Genomic DNA, 13,346 nt, shown 5'->3' with positions numbered 1-13,346 from the left:
TTAATATCGTCCTTATCTTATTCCTGTAATGAATTGCTCATTTTTAAAGTAAAGCCCATATTTCCAGTTAGTGCTGCCTGGCTTCTATCTCCAGCATTTGTTATTGTTTCTTCCATTGGGTTAAAGACCCTTTTATTATTCAGTATTTCTTTAGGGAAGACATATACTTCCCAACAGCTATGTCTTGGTAAACTGAACAAATGAACTTACTAAATCTTTGTGGTTGGACAATATTGCCTTTCGTGAAGTCTTTTCTTTGGATTTTTTCTGAACCTTTTCCAATTTTCCAATAGTCCCTATAAAATACATGGGGCAGACCTACAGGAAGAATTCCACAGTGTGTACTGATGATGCCATCTACAGAGTTCGGTACTTTCTTAGACCCAGTTCTCGCTATTCCCCATTAGCTTGTTATTCTATCAGGTTGACTTGTTTGTCCATTATGACCTCTAAATTGTTCCCAAGGCTGTGTTGACTGTTCCTTGTCTCTCACTGATAGCTTTATAATATGCATTAAGTGTAATTTGTTTGAATGGATCCAAATTAATGATCCAGATGTTTATATAACTGCCCTACCTACTTTGTTGTTTACCCTTTCACCAATCTTTACATCATAAAGTGAACTTTGTCATCTGATACTTTTCTATTTGCCTTCCTACCAAGGAAAATGTTGGACAGTATCAACAATTCTGGTCCCAGTGCTATGCATACCACCATTTGGTAATGTTACAGGGATAACTAATACAGAGATTCGCTACTGCCAATTAGCCAGTTCTCAGTCTAATTAACCCAGACTTTATTTCTGTTATATAAATGCTTTTCTCTTAAATCAGAATGCACTACTGAAACACTACACAGACATCAGTCTTTGCATCTATATGGTTGCCTTTATCAAGCAAATCTGTAACTTCTTCCAAAGACGGGAATCAAATTCCCTATTTGAAGCAATCAAAGTCCCACTACTGAGGAAATTAGAATAAGCAACCTTAAGAACAGCAGCAAATATAGGAATTCATTTACATGTCACTTGCCAAAACACTATTATAGACATAAAAATTATTTGGACCGGGGAAATAGAAGTTATTTCATGGTAGCATTTCTACTTCATGAACTAAACAATTACATGAAACAACAAAGAACCTATCCTATATGGGCAGCCATCATGCCCGTGCTTCCTCTCACATCAGAGCATGACAGTGCTATCTAAGAGTGCATACCATTGACAAAAGCCATGTCTGCCAAGTGCTGCACAAACCCAGAAACTCATGGAAACAGTGTGACTGCACTGTACAGTCATAGGTAGAAGTTTCCACACCTCAGCTACCAAAACACCACCAAGTTCTTAACAAAGCAGGACAGAGAGGAAATTCTGCACCTGTGTCAATTGCAGCTTGTCTAATACATGGCTTTGTATTTTGACAGTGGTGCTTACTCCTTAGAGGAGAAATTGTTCTGAGAGAATGGTAGACAGAGCTCCCTGTCAAAGTAACACATGAAGCTTCACTGTAAGTGAAACAGACAACTCATTGCTGGTTTTGGACCTGGCCAGAACATGGGCACCAACTGCTGTAGTAATGCTGCCAGGAATGTAAGGCAAGCCAAGCACAGAGTCTCCTAAAACTCATTTATTACATTTCCAATACAGGAAGCTGTAGGTTCCAACCTGTAATTACAATGCTGCCAGCTGTCCAAGACAGACAGTGAAGGTGTGTTTAAGCTGCCTATATAGATAAGCCATTTTAATGTCATTCTGAATTAAGTACCCAGCATAAGCTGTGTAACCTGCTTTAGTACGTTGGAGATTAAATAGATGAAGCAGCATGATTTACAAGGAAAGTATAATCCCTTTGAGGGATTCAATGGATAAAACAGCAGTGCTGTCACTGGTAGGACCCCAGGATGTACTGTAAATAACCAAGATGTCATTAATTTTGCAATATTTTCTGCAAAAGCAGTTATCTTTCTTTTACAGCATGTAAATGCATCACTTGTTTCACACTGTCAGAAAAGTTTTAAATGACAGAAGTTACATGAGAAATGAAAACAGTTGCATGGGAATCACTTGAAATGGAAAAGGTGTTTAGACTAGGATTTTCTCATGACATAGGAGTGCAAGTCTTCCTTTCAAATGGGACCTCGGTCCAGATTTAGGTGTCAGCTTCCACTTTGACTTGAACAGGAATTAGATACTTAAGTGCTATCTGAGAATTGGGGCTTTAGGCACATGGAGGTCTGAGGTCCTGTTCAAAGCCAGCAGGTGATTGGCTCCTAAATGCCTTGGACATTTATGAAAATGGTATTTCAGCTTCTGCATAAGTCTGACACTTCTGAAAAACATCTATACTCTCTTATCAGTGTGTGTCCTTCAAATGTGTGATCAAAAGGACCCTGTATATAGCAAGAATGCTCCACTAGTGTGAAAACAGACCTATAGTCAGTAGTAACTATCCCATGGGAATTTTGTTTTCTTACAAATCTTAATTGAAATATTAACAGCTGGGCTGTCAGAGCACATCCTACTATGCAGAAACAAAATGCTGTTCTTTACAGTTACTGGAATCCATCCTCTATGAGTAGATCAATGCATTATGACTCTGGGATATCAGATCAATAGCTTACAAATTTCTCTTACTACATAACTTTACTGCAGCCAACTGTAAATATAATACAACAGCATAATATCCCACAGAGAAATGCTGCTGGGGAAGGGGAAAAATCTGAAGACAATATAATCAGAAAAGGATGAATTTCAACACCAAAAGATCTTGATCCTGAAAATTCTCCAGCATTTTCAGTGTCTCTAGCAGACTATACATACAAGTCTTGGTAGGGCTGGAGGGCCCGACTATGAAAAACCTCATGTATATGACAATTAAATAATCTTGGTTCTATATATTGTATATATAGAACCTATATATTATATCTATATACTGGCATATATTTCTTTTTAATGTAACTGCAAGTGTTTGCAATGTTTCCAGTTTGGCTGTGATTTCACAAAAGGAAGTTTGCACTGCAGCAGACATCTTACATTCACCTGTTGTTTCATATATTGCTTTCTAGAAGCCAAAGATGTTGGTTAAAATTCTCTGATAGGTACATATGGCAGCTTTTTCTGTATCATTTTCGGTAGCCGCTGAAAGAATGTATAGTCTGCTTACACCTCTGAACAATCTGGAGTCTAACATTTGTACATTCTTCCTATGGGCAATATGATTTCAGCACCTGGCATTGGCAGTATTGGCAAACAAATAGGTACTTAGAGGCTAGAAGGTCCTATGAATGAAGCTGGGAGATGGGGGTCTGTCTCTTGTCACTGACCACAGATTTCCTGTGACCTTGGGTGGATTGCTTCATCTTTCTTTTCATATCAGTTCTGCATCTCTGAGGATAATCCATATCTCCCTTCCTGTTTTCTGTCATTACTTTAACTTCTGGGGGATCAAGGCTGCACGTATGACTGCTTACTAGTACTATGCATTACTTACTGTAATACAAAGATTGCTAATGCTGGTCCCTGAGTTGTGCCAGTTAATAAATGCCCCTCTCCTTCAGATTCAGTAGGAAGTTCCGCTTTGCACTGATGGGAGAGACATTCCTTGCATTGTGTGAATGTACAAAACAAAGGCTGAGAAGGGATATGAGCACTCTATAAATACAACCTGGAGGTAAACACCAGAGGAGGAAAAGAACTATTTTTAATCAAAAGGACAATGTAATCACAAGAATAAATGGCGATGAGTCTGGTCTGGAAACTAGAAGAACTAGCAATGCTAAGAGGTTCTCAGTTTTGTGAGAGGAATAGCAGGAGATCTACCTAAAAAGTTTTGGTTCAAGATACAACTCGATGAATTAATAAAAGGAGTGATATGACCTTGTCTTCTGTAACAACAGGTACTGCTTTTGGTAATGAAGGTAGTCCCATTCAGTCCTACAATCCTGACAAATAAAAACTGCTAATAGAATTCACAAATGATACATCTGATATTCCTTACACTGCACTTACACTAACAACAGGACCAGGTCTGTTTTAAATAATGGAGACATGAAGAAAGAGAGGTTGGAATATCATGGCTACAGCAATTTTTGGCTTGCTCACTTAACTTTCAAATGAGTTTGTCTGCTGGGATGGACAGAGTCCGATCCAGACAGGATCAGAAAATAGAATGGAAATGTCACCACTTTTTGAGTTGGAGACTGTCTCACTCCCTGCTCCAAGGGGAAAGAGAACCTTTTGCTTTAAACTCAGAGGAGTGGTATGACCTGCTGATAGAACAGCAGAGGGCTGGGTTTGACCTGAGAGATCCTTTCCAGTCCTATGTTCCTGTGCTTTGGCAAACAATGATTCACAGTTTCCCAACACGACAGCTGTAGGGGAACGTATCTAACGGTGAAATCTCTGGGCTTCAGGATGTACCTATGCAAGTGAGGTGCCCAGCAACATTCACCTTCTGGAACAAGGAAACACGGTGGAAAATTTTAGGGCTAACACAAAGGGACTGTTTCTCTTCCTCTTTAATTCTCAATGCAGCATTAGATTTTTCTAAATGACTTCAGAGTTAGTAATAATTGTTTCCTGGATTGTTATGTTTTCTACATACATGCGTCACCCCTGAAAATCAGAAGTGTTAGTGGAGAATTTAAAGTTTGCCCCAATTTTCCAGTGACTTCTTATAATGTTTAATGGTTGAACGTCTTGTCATTAATATCTGTTCCCTTCTCATCCTGTCTCTTTCACCTTCCCAGTTTCCATCGAGGAGAAATTCTGGGAAGTTAGCAGAAGGAAGGAGAAAGGGTTTGGGTTTGCCTTGGAGAGGAAATTCTGCATAAAACATTACCTCCTCCAAAAACAGCCTTTCGGAAAGAAAGTCACAGCACATTTCGTAGGGGCTTTGTGAAGAGTCGAGTGAGCCCTCCCGGTCTGCCAATCTGGCTATCCCCCGCACCCCCCGCCTTGCCCGGGCTCGCTTGCTTGTCCCCGTCCCGGCGGGGCCAGCGATGGGCACGCACAGTCCCGGGGTGCGCGGTGCCCCGCGGGGAGCCAGTGAGCACCTGCCGGGGCGAGGGGAAGAGGAGGGCCAGCCCTGGACGGAGGGTGCCTGCAGGAGAGGCGCCGGCCCCGGTGGCACGGCCCAGGAGCTGCCGGCCCCGAAGGAGGGGTGCCGGGGTGCAAGTCCCAGAGGAGCAGTGCCCGGACGGGGTGTGCCATCACGGTGGCATTGGCCCCAGAGGCGGGGTGTGCCGGCCCGAGGGAAGGAGGGTGCCGGTACCGGAGGAAGGAAGCCCGCCCGGCGTTTGCCAGCCCCGGAGGCGGAGAGCCATCCCGGTGGACCCGCGCACTTACCGGCGTTGTTCATCTTCCACCGCAACTTTGCTCGCTGGCTGCCCCGGGCGCTCAGAGCATGATCCCGGGGGGCCGCCGCCGCCTTCGCCCTTCGCGGACGCGCCGGCCCTTACAACCCCTGCGGGGGCATGGGAGCGCAGCCGGGGTGGTCGGACCCGAAGCGGCGGGCTGTGCGGGCGGCGGTGCCGGCTCGGGGGCGGTCAGCGCCGCGGCGCGCCTCCGCCCTGCCCCGCGCGCGGCCCGTCGGGGGGCGGTGGCGGCGGCCGGCGCCGGGGCCCCGCACGGCCGGCGGCGCGCGGGGCTGGGCCGGGCGGGGCCGGGCCGGGCAGGGCAGGGCGCGCCGGCTGCGCGCAGGCATCCCCCGCCGCGGAGCAAGCCCGGTGGCTCCCGCGGGGGGGCGAGGGACGCGGCACGGATGCCCAAGGGCGCGAAGATTTAAAGGCGCAGCGGGTTGCCCTGTCATTCGCCCCTCTTCCGTGCTCCCCACTCCCTTTCCACCGTCCTTGGTCCCTCTTCGCACCCTCCTTGGTCCCCCTCTCTCCATTTCCCTTCAAGCCTTCTCCCCTCCCTACCTCCCTATCTCCTTCCATCCCGCTCTCTCCTTCGAACCCCCTCCCTCCTTCCATCCCCTCCATCCATCCTTTCCCCCTCCATCCTTTTGCCCCTCTTCATCCTTTTCCTCCCGACCATCCTTTCCTCCTCTCCATCCTTTCCCCCCCTCTATCCATCCTCCCCAATCCAGTCACCCTTCCTCCATCCTTCCCCCCATGCCCCTCCGCTCCATTCCACCGTGGGACACGACCGCCCCAGCCCTTCGAAGCCCCAGGGAACGAGGCGCGGGGGATGCCCCCCCCCGGCCAGGCGTTTTCCCCTGGCCCGGAGCATCCCTGAGGAGCCGACAGCACCTGCTGCTGGATGCAGGGCAGACACGGATAGTCCCTCGCTTACAAACCACGCTTGCTCAGAGCAGTTTCAGACAGCTCTAGACTGCTGTCTTTTCCCGTCTCCCATAAACCAGCTCCTGGCTCAGTGAAGGTAACAACACAGGCATCCTGTGGCTGGGCCCTCCTCCCTGTTTTGGGGCTGGCAGCAGCACTAACCCCCAGATCGCCCCCTTCCTCTCAATGGAGGCATAATATAGCCCTGTTACTTTTCCCAGGGGAGCTGGTATTGCTCATGCAAGAAAGCACAACTTTGCAGATTTCCCTCCCCTGGCAGATGAACCCCAGGAGGGCTGAGCTGAGCCCAAGGGTTGCTTCCCTAATCAGGGAGGGGCCATTCCTCCGGCGGGCAAGATGGTTGCTCGTAGCCATGCCAGAGCCCTGCACGCCAGCAGGCTGGAGAGAGGGAGAAGCAGCACATCGTACCTACCCAGTGTCAAGGCCAGGGTGTGTGTGAAGCAGTCAGGTCCTGCTTTGACATTTTGAATCCCACAGAAGTCAGGTCTATTGCTAATGCCATCCAAAGCAACTTCATTTTAGATGCTGTTAGTTCTGCTTTTGCAAAGTACCTAATAACTAACATCACCCTGCTGGCAGACGCGCTGTAGTATAGTCAAAGCTCTTTTTCTTGACCTTTCAATGCTGTCTCACTGTGACTGATGGGGTGCAGAGTGCCTTGCATGTTAGCACACAGACCTCTGAAGAGAGAAGGCAAGCAGTGATGGAAATGGGAATTAAACCATTCTTTCTGTGGGCTTGAGTCTTTCCTGCTGAGACTGGTATCCAGGAATACTGGGTTCTTGTTCTCTAGGGCCTCTGGTTCTATCACTACACCTCTAAGCACGCATTTGCAATCCTGTATGGTTATGGAGATGCACAAATTCACAGCAGCAGCTCTTTCATTGCTACTCTGGCTGACATTGATATGAGCAGATGGAAAGGCCTATATATTCCCTCATAGCATAAGATGCTTGGTGTGTGCCCTGGTCCATGGAATGAAATGGGTTTCCCTGGCCCACCTATGGCCAGCAGTCATCTGGCCTTCTCCCATCTTCATGTACTGGTCCCTGATTTATTCTTGCCACCTGCAGCCTTGATGTCTGTGTCAATCAACACAAATAACATATCAATAGAAAGTATTATCTGAAGCAGCTTCAGGAATACAGATTTAGGGTCTTGCAAGGTGTGGGAAAAAGTGTATGTGACACAACGGAAAAGAAAGCACAAGTAAAAAAATCAAGCACAGTAGAGGTGATTCGGAAAAAAATCCTTAAATATGTTTTCCAGGAGAATAACTTTTTGGATAAAAAGCTGCAAAATACTGATGCACTAGGGGAGAGGGCAGGAGGAACGAAACAAACATGTTTTCATAGAAGAACTGAGAACGTGGGCTGCAGAATTTGGGGGATTTTCCTAACAGCCTTAAAAACATAGTCTAGGTAGCAAAGTTTTCTCATACCTAGATACATAATGGAAAAATGTTGGTTAAGTATGTTACTAGCAAAACAAAGCCTTTGTATAAAAGATTCTGCAAATAGACCAGATGGTCTATTTGCTGTGCTGTTTCTAATGTGCACTTCACTCAAAATCCTTTTTGGTCTGCTGTAGGGCAAAGTACTATGATACTTTACAGGTTTTGAGCCAAACAATCAATTTGTGAAAAATTTCATGGAGCAAAGAATTACTTTTTTCTCTTTCCCATTTTCTAGCAGAACCTGGCAAGAGGACAACTCCTTCTCCTAGCATTATGCCACTAGCTTGGAGTCTGGCTGAGGGGCAGGCATTACCCAGGATTAGTTTTGTGACCTAGTTCTGGAAAGGGTGAGTGCTTCTCGCAAGTTCCTGTCTGCCTGTTCTCAAATCTGCTTCCTGCTGCAAAGGGCAGGGTGCCAGGATACCTCCAGGAGTCACTGACTCCTCTCTTTCATCAGATCTGATGGGTTTGAACTTTGAACTGGTTTGTGTTGGTTAAAAATGCAAGACATGCACCGCTACGAGATACTGCACTGTTCACCAAGAACTGTAGTTTCAGTTCAGACTAATTTTGGACCCCAAGGACTCTGCTGCATGGGCAGTTAAGCTACAATTTGTGTGCGATGATCACTATCTTAAAAAAATCTAAAGTATATTTGGTAAGCAAAAGGCTTATATTCTCTTTATTGTCAGCCTAAAAGACAATCCAGGGTATAATTTCCTGTACTGAAACAATGAAAAGCTTTAGGAGCTTTATAGCTAAACACAAATAAGAACCATAAAAGAACTGCTTGAAATTTGCTAATTTATCCTCTAACCGTCTTAAAAAATAATGGGGAATGATCTGTATTACAAATGAAAGAATGGAAAGGTGAATGCATGTTAACATGTTCAGGAGGTGCTGAAGGGTCAAATCAAACTTTTAAAGCCAAAGGAGTAATCTCCAGTTTTGCAAGCATATACTGCAATGAAGAATATTGAAGGGTGGAAGCCACACCACATAAAACACTCCTTGAAGCAAGGAGAGTTCAGCGCAGCGGAATCATCTTCACCAGGGAGAATCTGTGACTTTAATTGACTAGAAGTAAAATTGACACATCTATTTTTATTACTCAATTACTGAAATAAATGAAGCATGTATTTTTTAAATAATTCCAACAAATTTTTAATAATAAGATGGCTTTTAACAAAGAATTTCCTTCAAAACATAATCCAACTATCCATTTAATGTTTGATGAATTTTAAAACTCAGGTGAACATTCTAGGATTATAGGTCCCCATCCAGCAGATATTTTAAGTACATGCTTAAATCTAAGCAAGTGTATAATCTGTTTTAAGTAGGGCTACTCCATATACTAAAGTGCCTTATTAGATCAGAGCTATCTGGCACGTTGGAGTCTTATGTTTTATCATTGTAACATAAACTAGCACTCTGCCATTTTAATGAAGCTGTAGAGACTCTGTCTACCATACTATACTACCGATGTATCCTATTGTTATTTTTAAGCCTCTTTATGGTATTACATAGAGGTGTTCTTCAAGATGAGGTCTGCTTCATTATAAGCAGTCTTACAGGGCATTTTTCATGATCTTTCACGCTGCTATCTCTTCTTCATTAGGGTCTTTAGGTTTGGGTTTTGAGGTTTCTTTTTTACTGTTTTGGTGTCAGTGGCCTTACTAAAAGAAATTTTCTGGTGTCAAACTAAGAATACAGCATTGGAGAGGGAGGCGGGATTTGCCTCCAATATGACATTGAACTGAACTTCCTACTTCCTAGTAGGTACAATTTTGGAAACTGATATCACCTTACAAATCTTTACATGTATCTGGTCTTAGTTGCCCGAGAAATCACCTGTTTTCATGTTATTTTGATATTTCCTGGTACATTCTAGCTGGTAGTATGTCAGCTGGGAAACCATGGGACAGGGAGAGGTGGTTCAACAGCACTCATCCCTGTTGGTGATCTGGCAAAGCCCAGGTGTGTAGATCCATAGGACAGAATACATAGGGTAGCTAATCCCTTGTATTTATCTCTGTAAGGGTGCCTGGAACATCTGAAGGGCTTAATATATGGAGGAAAGTCTGTTATGTTGTCATGGATTAATGCTGATCAGGTCTGCTTTAACATTATTGTACATAAGCATTTCAATTATTCGTGGGTAAGCTGGTGCTGGATGTCACAAATAATGAAATCAGTTACTAAAGCAGGATGGAAAAAAGTGAATATGTGTTAATAAGCACACGCATTCCTTTGGATGGCAGATAAAATTAAATGTAAAATGTGGGCAGATGTGATGAGCTGAGTATAGTAATAGCCATCTATGGTAAATACTGGTAGGGAAACACTTTTCAGATATTTATCTTTGCTGTGATGGAATAGCACTGGGGGCAATTGTAGGCTGGTGTCATTGCTGCCTGAAGACAAATTCCTGTGTCTGTGGAACTTTGTATATCTTGCAGTGACTAGTATGTCATCTCTCCCTCACTTTCTTGGTTTCTTTTTCCTCTCTGCTCAAAAGCCTGCCTGATACCGAGAGGCTCGGGGCAAGAGCAGTAGGGAGTGTTGTACGTGACGGCTTGTCACTGGCCAGTTGCCTGAGGAGCCAGAAGAGCCATTACCAGAGAGGAGGTGTATTTATTAGGTTTTAAGGTGCATTGGCAGAAAAGCATCTTAGGTCCGTAGCACTCCAGGATCCTGCAATTTGAAGTTAACACTCTCTTGAGAGCTGTTGGTAGAGAAGGAAGCTGAAGGACCATCCCTCAGATGAGATCTCAAAGATTAGTGGTGAATGCTTCCTTGGGAGAGAGAAATTCAAACAAATGTCAAGTCTTTTGGGGACTGAGATGAAATCCTTGACCCTCCAGTAGCCCATCAACTAGCTAAACTAAAAGTGTCCTAATGTGAAGCTTGCTCATGTCAAAGTCAAGAGCATTATCTCCTCATCTTGGTGCAATTAAATACAATACCTTCTGGCATATAAAGATAATTTCTTCCTATTTTTGACCACCAACATACTTTTTATGATAGGCAGTTTGCTCACTGCCTTCATTCTACATTTGTGCTCTTCTTTATATCAAAACTGATAGCAAAGGACCTGTCAAACATATGTCACAGTCTTGGCCCTGAAGAATTTACATCCTAATCAAAGGCAAGAGGAAATGAGTGAAGACAAACACAAAGGGAGTGGAGAGGAAGAGAAGAATAGGAGAGTTATAGATACAAGATGAAGAATATTCTTTCCTGTACCAGAAGTTTGTTACTTTGTAGCATATCTTTTTTGCAGTACCTATTTTTTGCAATAAGAGAAAAGGGATTACAATTACCAGTTATTCATGACTAACACTGAAAACGTGCTGTCCATTATCTAGTTAAGGGAGTTCATCACAGCCTGCAGGAGATACTAGATTTTGAAGGACAGACCCCAGAATGCTTTACAAGAGGGAGGCTAGAAGGATAGTCAGTTCCTGGGAGACCAGTCTACGTTTTTATTCCTTACAAAGGAATACAACTGTGAAATACTCTAAATATGTCTTTGACTCTCACTTAATCAGATGAACATCTCATTGTTTCACTCACCATTTTCAGTAAAGGGCGTCTAGCAAGAGCACCAGTCCTCTCAGGAAGGACGTTAATGTGCTTCCATTCAGGTTCATGGTGCCGTCAAGGTTCCTCTGACTCATCTAGTTTCTGAGATTTCTTTTACGTACTATTTTTGTAAAAAAAGAGTATTTGTAGGCAATGGTACAAAATTGGAGAGCTTATAGTATGCCACAGTTGGGTCCACTCATTCCTTGCTGCCATGGAGATTTTCTTTCCTTCTCAGCTGCCCAGATGCTCAATTCTCAAGTCCTTGCTCAGTTTTGGCCCATGTCTTACCCAGGCAAAGCTTTGTTTAATGTAACTTATCTTGGGCAAGGATATGTCCAGAAACATGTTTATCTTTACTCCATGGGCTGTGATGATCCTGCACTCCAAAGCACTTGGTGCCTGTATTTGCAAAATGCCAGTAGAGCTTTACTGGCAACAAATAGAGAAGTAGCTGAAAATACACTTCTATGGATTTACCTACTGCAGTTAGTCTTGTTTTTCTCCAGCCTTTCACACCTTCTCAGATGCTGTCTGTTACATAAAGCACCAGAGGAAATAACATCACAGAGAATCAAATTGTGAGCTAGGAGCTGAAGGATGACAGATGGGTGCTTCAGATAATCACTCCAAGTGAGCAAGTGTAAGTAAGTGAGGAGCTATACTATTGAGGGTCAAATGTTATGCAGGTATAAAAGCGATGTCACTGCAAGAAAAATTGGGCACTGATTCAAAAAGGCTGAGACTTGGCAAAAACAAAGTCAACAGCAGTTCCAACTTCACTGGGCCCAGAGCTGAATTTCACTTCTGGAGGTCAGCAAACACTCTTGCTAAATTTAATCTGAAAAAAGGGGAAAAAAACCCCCACCCAGCTGGAGAAATTTTGACTGGTTTCCTGCATTTGACAGGACCATGCATTCGACACCCCCAATACATGCAAGTCTCCCTCGGCAGTGAATCATCAACGAGAAAAAAGGTTATGGCCACGATGACTATTGCTACCTCTGAGCATTGTTTTGAACCACAACAATTAATTACACACCTCATTTTTATCAGGGCCATATACTGAGTGCAATGTGCTGTGTGAGAGGTACATATAGGGAGGAAGCCGAACGCCCATTTCCTCTCAGTATTTGAATTTGTTTTGGTCTCGCTCCAGTGTCAGTCTCGCTCCAGGCACCTTCCACCACAAGTCCTCCCCTTAACGCTGCAGCCCGCTTATCACTGGGGCCTTTTTGGCTATGGTAAACCTTGGCTGCATTGATTAGCACAGCCACTGACCCAGAGTGGGGCTGTCAGCTTCGTTCTCCATTTCCTGCCCAGGCATCTGCTGCCTGATTGGAGGAAAATAGTTCTTAAACCTTCTTCAAAACAGGAAACTTCGCTTCTCCCTGCTTCCTGAGGTACAGGAACCGTCTCCACAGCAACCCCTGGACAAAGAAGGCTCCTATTAACTACTGGGGTGCCATAACAGATACAGTGGAAGGTCACAATTCAAGCTATAATCTACCCTGAAGGCTGGAAAGGGCCTCTCTGTGCACCACTGCTTCCACCCCTCTTGTGCTCACGCTGCTTCCTCTTTAAACAGTCTGGAGGTTAATTAGCAGATGATAATCCTATCCTTTGGAAGCATTTGTAAATGCTTTTCATCTTCATGACTAAATATTGATCCTGTGTCAGCAACCTCTGAAACAGAATTTTGTAATACTGTCCCTCCAGCTGAACATGGCAACGTTGTCACCCTTTCTTTTTTTTTTTTTCACAATGTACCTTAATATTACATATTCCCTTTTTTTTTTTTCTTCATGAACACTTCTTGTATCCCACAGCTATGGGATACATGACATCACATGCTTTGCTCATGAGTAGTTTCCCACTTAATGATCAGGCCTCCTTGAGAAGTCTGAAGTGGAGCTTTCAGAAAATCACTTTAGTTTGAATGCAGTCAGCTGTAGTCCTGGAGAAAACTGCACACATGCTTATAGTTGGCACTTTGCATCAT

At 44.1% G+C, this 13,346-nt stretch overlaps 1 protein-coding gene across 1 annotated transcript in view; it reads right to left on the bottom strand.

Moving 5' to 3' along the window:
• The window catches only part of FGD5 (FYVE, RhoGEF and PH domain containing 5), a gene marked incomplete at both ends in the record, with an annotated part of 112,380 nt that extends 107,058 nt beyond the window's left edge, over positions 1-5,322 (bottom strand). Inside the window, one exon of the mRNA XM_082004560.1 lies at positions 5,271-5,322. Coding sequence (XP_081860686.1) covers positions 5,271-5,322 — 52 coding nt within the window. The remainder of the gene's footprint in view (positions 1-5,270) is intronic.
• Positions 5,323-13,346: the final 8,024 nt, after the last annotated feature.

Source organism: Phaethon aethereus (genome assembly GCF_964289735.1).
Source record: "Phaethon aethereus genome assembly, chromosome: 11".
NCBI lineage: Eukaryota > Metazoa > Chordata > Aves > Phaethontiformes > Phaethontidae > Phaethon > Phaethon aethereus.
Note: the sequence above shows the minus strand (reverse complement) of the source record. Positions and strands in the feature narration are given on the sequence as shown.